This window comes from Beta vulgaris, chromosome 8 (genome assembly GCF_026745355.1).
Source record: "Beta vulgaris subsp. vulgaris cultivar EL10 chromosome 8, EL10.2, whole genome shotgun sequence".
Lineage (NCBI taxonomy): Eukaryota > Viridiplantae > Streptophyta > Magnoliopsida > Caryophyllales > Amaranthaceae > Beta > Beta vulgaris.
In genome coordinates, this window is record NC_079209.1 from 5,354,110 (window position 1) to 5,362,180 (window position 8,071).

Below are 8,071 nucleotides of genomic sequence, written 5' to 3' on the forward strand. Positions count from 1 at the left end.
GATATTTTTATCGACATTAATTGAGATTGATTAACAATCAAAGTTTAACCTCGAGTATTAGACATACATTATATTTTGAAATCTATGAAGTAATTTTATTATCATTATTTACTGTTTTCAAGTAACTTCAATCATTAATATGTTACACATTAAAAAAATTAATAATTTAGATATACAAAAAATATAAATCAAAATGAATAATCCAATATAATCAAATATAAAAATATTATATATAGAGATAAAGACAATATCTAATAAATATCAATATTTTTGTATGCTCATAGAGTCATAGATATATAAGTAGTGGACATATTTTAGTACTAAGAAATGTCAATATACCATTTTCAGGGAAGAATTAGTGGACAGGTATCACTATCCTTCGTTGCTTTCATACTTGGAGGTGTTGCCTTCGTCGTATCAAATTGAGGAGGCAACTATAACAAAATATTTGAGTGGCGATGGTTCCTTGTACCAGTCACCTGCAGCCACAGCAGCCGCATACATTGCAACTAAAAACCCAGAAACGCTGTCATACCTGCGCAACCTCGTACGAAATTGTAGTCAAGGAGGTGAGATATCATCGTATCTACCACGAAAAAAAATAAAATATCTGATAGTATCGTTCTATTAATTTTTTTAACAAGGAAAACTAGGTTCTCCCCTAACGAGGAGGCCAATCTAAGATGTCTTTGCGGACAAGCAAGGAAAAATCGACTAAATAAGGAGGAAAAAAATAAGTGAGAGAGGGAGGCGAATGACTCTTCCTAGTCGTAAAAGCTTAATATTGATTTAGTATAAGAACTAAGTTGATTTCCAACCAAATACATTTTTTTAAAAAAAACAACTTCTCTTTTTGATAGATTCCAAATTGGGATTTATCTAGTAAAATTTCAGCCATGTTAGTAGTCAGTTACGGCAATTGTTCGTCCATCCATTAGATACATGCATGGCAATTGATCTACGACTTGCTTATCTTGTCGGATATTAAACTTCCTATTTAAGAGAGAGTGATCATATTAGTTTTTTTTTGTTAAATCTCGGATCCCTTCAGTTTTTTTTTGTTAAATCTCGGATCCCTTCAGTTTTTTTTACAAGATCTACGACTTTCTTGTCGGATATTAAATTTCCTCTAGGAGAGAGTGATCATATTAGTAGTCGGTTACACATGGCAATTGATCGTCCACCCGCTTCTATTTTTATGGGATCTAGATCTTTGAAATTTTAGATCTAATGGACCCGATTCAGATCTAGATACAGGTCAAGATGGACCAGATTTGGATTTGAATATTACTTTTAATTTCTAGATCTGGTCCGATTCGAATCCGTCCCGTGGATTCGTTTTCTATTGTGAAAGTACATATATATGTATAGTTAAACGATAATGTGTTTTTACGATAATTAAAAGACTCTCATTAATTTTCTTGTCTTTTAGAATATAAATAAACTAAGTAATTGATAATTCTTCCTCCAATAATAATATTTTTAGGTATTTACTTTTTTCAGTTAAAAATTATGTTGTTCCAGATTTAGATCCGTGGATCAAGGGATTTAATGGATCTTAATCTGATTAATCTTGATTCAGATCCGGGTCGAATCTGGATCCATGTATAAAGATACAGAACTAGATCTACTAGGATTTAGTCTAGATTTGATTTCTTGTCATCCCTAATTACAATCTATATGTATGTTGTTTATTTTTATGAAATTAAGAATGTTATTCTATTGATAAGTGCTTGACTTGATACTATGCACATGTCCTTTCAGTTCCTTCCATGTATCCCATAGATGAGGATAGCATAAAGCTCAAGATGGTCAATCACCTGCAAAAATTAGGGTTGTCTGACCATTTCAATGGTGAGATCAAAGCAATGTCAGAAGAAATATATAGGTAAATTAATTCATAATACTATACATTATTTAATTAGCCAATCTTCTATCCTATATATCTATACTAATATATTAAAAGGCGTGCGTAAACCAGGAACGGTGCCACGTGACGCTCTCCCTCGAGAGTTTTAGTTCATGTAATCCATGTACAATGAAAAAAATTAGAAATTGCATAGTATAGGTTTTGATACCTCAAGTTCATGTACTAAAGTTTTAACCACTAGACCAAGTTGTATTTAGTGATATCATATCAAAGTACAATATTCATAAATGAAAATTTTCTTACCCGGGGCATAGCCCGGGCCTAATAACTAGTTTCGTCATTAAACTTATGTTGTTACATACTTGCTCATACACCAGCCACTATATTGAACAAGAAGCAGTACAACAAGACTTGATACCAGCAGATATCTTCAAGAGCTCCTTAGCATTTGAAGTACTTCGACTTCAAGGATACAAAGTTTCTCCAGGTAACCTATCTTCCTATTATGATAAAAAAAATATTGGTACTGAGTCAACAAACTTCCCTAATAATAACTAAATTAACTAAACTACCTGACTAATGTGTTTTTACTAATAGTACTCATTAACAATTTTCGGCATGAGATTTGTAGGGAAGTTTTGTGGGTTCCTCAATGACGAAAGTGCTCTTCAACATATTAAAGACAACAGTGAGATGTTTGGTAGCGTACTCTACAGCCTCTATAGAACAACGAATCTTATGTTCGAGTCAGAAGAAGAGCTAAGAGAATTGAGATCATTTTCAAGAAGTTTGCTTGCAGAATGCTGCTTAAGTAGTAAGCCTAACAATGATGGTATCATGATGTGGCCGCATCTCCAAGAAGGGGTATTTCCTTTGCTTAATTATATGCAACATGATATAAATTAATTGTAGATCCAACAAACTTTAGATGTTAGGAGCAAACTAATCCAAAAAATTGTTGTGAAAATTTACGGTTTTGTCTCCATATACTACTTAACAAATTCGATTATTCATCATATATCCTCCATTGTTTCAGAAATGCACCATATACCTTGAGTTTTAGGAAACATTTACCATTAACCCCCCTTTTTTATTGGAAATATCGTACTTTATGAGAGTTCCAAATCAAAAAATACTTTGTTCTCTTCAAAATTTTACATGAACTAACCTTGTTTCTAATAGTTACACTTTCACTCATCCCGCGTCATCGATCGAAAAAATTTGAGCAGTAATATCTCTAATATTATGTTTGGAAAAATTAAAAAAAATTATATTTTAATAGTAAATATCGAGACAATGAATAAAACAAGATCCTACTTGACTATTTTTTTTACCCACAAAATATAAATGATAGTCAAATTGAAATTTGTGAATAGTGTCAAAAGTTAAATGGTAAACATTATCTAAAAAGGGAGTAGTACTCCATTTATAAAATCAAACAAAATTAAAAGAAACAATGGAGCTGCTTGGTTTGTGGGTCATATAGGTCTTTTTTTACTTTTTTTTTTTTTTTTTGACATAATGGTCTTTTTACTTATAAGAAGCAAGTTGAATGTCTAAAAGATAACTCTAAATTAGAGTTTCCAAGTTCAATTCAAAATATAATGAGTATATATATTTGTGAACAATTTATATAAGGGCCTATAATTTCAAATTAGAGCTTCTAAGTTCAATTCAAAAATACCATAAGCTCATATAAGTGTCATCAAGTTCATAGTAGTGGTGAAAACAAAAAAAAAATATCCTTGATACAATGACATTTTATAGGAAACTTGTATATATTCTTGTAAAGAGCTAGTCTTGCGTGATGTCCTGTTATTATTTTATGCGTTTAAATTGATAGATGTTATGGGATGAATTATTGATAGATGTTTAAGTTAAGCTATTAGATGTGTGAGTGAAATTGATATATTCTTGATTAAACTGATAGATATCTATATCTTGGATGGAGACTATCCCACGCTAGACTTTTAAGTATTCTTCATAGAGGCATGCATGTTGCGAATTCATTAGTTTCTTTGTTAGTTATTTGTTGTATACTTGTGTGCTCTTTTTAGAAAAAAAAATCAACTTATTTTTTGTTCATGGGTTAGATTGAAAGCGAACTCCTGGTTCCTTGGATGGCTCGCATGGAGCATTTAGATCATAGGAAGTGGATTGAAGGAAACGAGGAGAGCCCTCTTTGGTTAGGCAAAGCCTCATTTTATAGGTATTAACTCAATTCAGAAACAGCTAATAAAGTAATTATTTTGTAACATTTTAACAGGGGATTTTTTTTTTTTTTTTTTTTGTGACAGGATATCATGCCTAGATAACATGGATTTGCTTCAACTTGCTAAACAAAATTATGAGTACCGACAAATGGTTTACAAAAAAGAGTTAGTAGAGCTCATAAGGTAACAATTTCAATTAAAACTACATACACTATATATATATTTTTTTGATCCATATGAGTCACGAAAGTAGTACAAATTACAAAGAAAGGGATGGGTGATTTTAACCTGTAACATATCGTTCACAACACTTCAATCTTAACAAAAATGGTGATGTTGGTCCTCCATTTATCAAGAATTTCGATTTTTGAAAAGTATCATGATCATTCAGTAAGAAGGTTTTCCATTATTTCAAATGAACGATATGAAAACCTATTAATTCAAAAAATAGATAGTAAAGCTTAAAAAGGTTTGTGAGGTTCCTGCTACGATAACTCTCGCTTTAGTGGGAAGAAGAAAGGTGGGAATCAGCGGCGCAAGAGCAAAGCAAGTTCCAGTGCTGGATTGTCGTTCCAATCCCATTTTAGACCACGTTTCCTTTTTGCTGCCGAGTACATTGATTGGAAAAATCAAATTACCGTACATATTTGAATTTAATTTTAATAGGTGAAATAGGTTGATGCCTATCCGTTAAAGAAGACAGATCGGGGTAGTGCCAAGGGTTACATTTAATTTTATGGGATGGATTAGTGTCAAGTAGCTTCAACACATTCATTTATCAACACGAACACAAATTTGACACAAAGAAACATATTTGCCAGCTTTAACGTTATTAAAACTTCCATGAGTTGGGTGATTCCATATATCAATATGTATGTGCACAAGACATCATCGGATTAGCATAAAGAGTATACTCATGGGAATTGGAATACATACACATATCATTATATATACAGAAAATCTTTTACGTATTCATTATCTCATTTGTTGGCATCTAATCATAGTTTTTTTTTCAATGATATTAGGTGGTCCAAAGTTTGGGGCCTTACAGATATGGGCTTTGCAAGAGAGAAAACCACGTATTGCTACTTTGCTATTGCCTCTAGCTCAGACTTTCACTACGATTCCGACATTCGACTAGTTGTAGCAAAGAGTGCTGTGCTCATCACCGTATTTGATGACTTCTTTGATATGGAAGGATCACTTGATGATTTGCAAACCCTTGCAGACGCAGTGCAAAGGTATATTTTTGTAGCATCCTGTATACTTAGGGGGTGTTTGGTAAGATTAATGGAAACGGAATGGAAAGGATTTTGATAAGGAGGATAAATGAAAATAATAACCGTTACCGTTAATAGTTGTTTAGTATCCTAGTGGAATGGAAACAATTGAGAGGTTTATGATTGAGGAAGGAAACGTGATTTGTTTCCACTAGTTTGATAAGGGTAACAAATGGGAGGATTATGTTTCCCTCCGGTAACGGTATTTGTTACTTAACACTCATACCAAACAATTAGAAATAGAAATGCTATTTGAATCCGTTTCCTAATACATCAAAAGTTTTCATACCAAACACCCTCTTAGTTTTTCCTCTTTCTACAGGAGCATGCAAATATAGGTAATTAGAGTACTTTATCAATTACTTTTTATCAATATTACAAAAAATTGTTAAATTTATATATAACTTCAATCCAATAATATAACAAAATGTATTGAACGGCAAAGTAAATTTTGAATAAACCTTACATACCTTATAAATAGTGATGGAGGGAGTATTAAATTTTTGTAAGCAGATTGAATCTTTGGCCATATCAATATTTTTTTTTTTATTGTATATGCAGATGGGATAACAAAGACTTGAAAAGTCATAGCAAGATCTTATTTGACGTCCTTGATAACTTTGTGGATGAAGTAGCAAAGAAATATCATGACCAACATAAATTCGACATAACCAATAATCTTCGAAAAATGGTACGTGATTTCTTATAGAGACCGTTGCTTGATTTTCTTCATTACATTTATTGCTTATATTAAAACACTCACATTTCTTTGTAAATTTTGTATGTGAAGTGGTATGAAGTGATTGCTTCATGGTTAACTGAAGCAACATGGAGCAAAACTGGGGAAATTCCATCAATGGCTTCCTACTTAGATACTGGGATGATATCTATAGCTGCACATGTATTGGTTCTTCAAGCATCATGTTTTACGCCTTCAAACTCTAATACTTGTCATCACAGTCTTAACCCCTCTCAATATGAAGCAATTACAAAGCTCCTAATGACATCGTGTCGTTTGTTGAATGACATCCAGAGCTATGAGGTAATTTAATTACCATATACTCTTGTTAACATATTTGTCTTAACAGACGTTCTAACTTATTTAGCTTTAATTGCTTCCAATCAATAAAAGATTTAATACCGTGAATATCTCTTGAGGGATCGGAATTAATTTTCAACATAATCAACCTCCTATTTAATAACGATTTCGGGTTGTATGACATTAAGCCCTACTATTTTGCATAATGCGTCACGCACAACCCATAATGGTGTGACATTATGTACGTGCACTGACGTACATGTGTTATTAATAATCATGTTTGTGTTGTCACCAACCTCTAGATATTCTTATCGATTTTTCCATATAAGCATCATCGACAACCTCATTTATGCTAATCACCAACCCACGCCGTACCATCAACTAATAATGTGGCACATCACATGTAAAAATTATTGTAACTATATTTAAGAGACTTTTTGGGTTCTTTATTACATCTTTTATCCTTTTTAATTTCTTGATTGAAGATATGATATGGGCGTGAATCTAATACTACATCCGTGTCTAATTTTGCAGAAAGAGGTCAAGGATGGAAAACTCAACTCAGTATTGCTACACTTAAAAGAAAACCCGAAGGCTAATATTGAAGATGCAGTTAATTATGTAGAAAACATACTTGAAGAAACCAAAATGAAATTGCTTGAACATGCCTTAACGATGGATGGAATTGATGATAGTTTTCCAAGACCCTGCAAGATGTTGCACTTATCAGCACTAAAAGTGTTTCAAATGTTCTTTAACTCCGCCAACCATTTCGACTCAAAAGAAACCCTTCTTAATGACATCAACAAGGCTATATTTGTTCCTTTTGAAGATCATACTTCTTTCAATCTTCCAAAGCCTCTAACATTTCCTTCTCGTTCAAAGAAAATGCATTCAGTGGTCAATTCTGTTTACAGCATAAACTTGAAAAACTATAGCAAGAGCACAAAATTGACGATGCATCAGATTCCTTTCAGTATAGCGCTGAAAAGCCATCAATTAAGGATGAAGATACCACCTTGCACCTTACGTTTTGCTTGTTGATATATTGGTTTAAGGGTAAACGTTTTTATGCTCAAATCTAATCTCCCACAAGTTTCAATACCATTTGTGTGTCGTTGACACCATAGTAATAAAAACTAAAGTAATAAATTGTGTGACGGAAGATTTAGCTTCAAATTCTTAAACGAACGCCTCAGAGTACATAGGTGTGATAGATTGATGGAAACACACTAATGTACTTGTCTTGGAAAGGACTAGTATTGTTATATAGCTTATGTATACATGAAACTATAATAAATAAATATAAATTAGTGATGTAAATTAGCTCATGTATATGTTATGATTTGAGATTGAACTCGAATATCAGAAATGAGAGACATAAGAAATAGAGAGAGAAGGAGAGAAATTGTATATTGAATGATCAAATGTAAGAATGATTACAAGAGTTGTATTTATAATACAACAACTGAAATATGATTGGCTGCAGCTAAAACAAACTTATTGCTATCATATCATTCTGTTATTCAGCTAACTAACAAGTAACCAACAAGCTAACAAACTAACTGTCAAACTTGTAGAAGAAGTTTAACCTAATATGAGCTGTTGTGACAGTTGTGAGCTAACTGTCATCTAGGAGGAGAAGTATTCTCAATAGCCCCCCTCAAAC

The 8,071-nt window shown here is 32.4% G+C and overlaps 1 protein-coding gene across 1 annotated transcript; it reads left to right on the top strand.

Moving 5' to 3' along the window:
* Positions 1-319: 319 nt before the first annotated feature.
* LOC104900854 ((E,E)-geranyllinalool synthase) lies at positions 320-7,733 on the top strand. The gene is made up of 10 exons (XM_019251139.3): positions 320-569; positions 1,765-1,888; positions 2,248-2,357; positions 2,502-2,734; positions 3,964-4,079; positions 4,168-4,266; positions 5,109-5,324; positions 5,925-6,054; positions 6,154-6,405; positions 6,937-7,733. The coding sequence occupies exons 2-10, from the start codon at positions 1,773-1,775 to the stop codon at positions 7,444-7,446; spliced, it is 1,782 nt and encodes a 593-aa protein (XP_019106684.3). The 5' UTR covers positions 320-569; positions 1,765-1,772; the 3' UTR covers positions 7,447-7,733.
* The last annotated feature ends 338 nt before the right edge of the window (positions 7,734-8,071 follow it).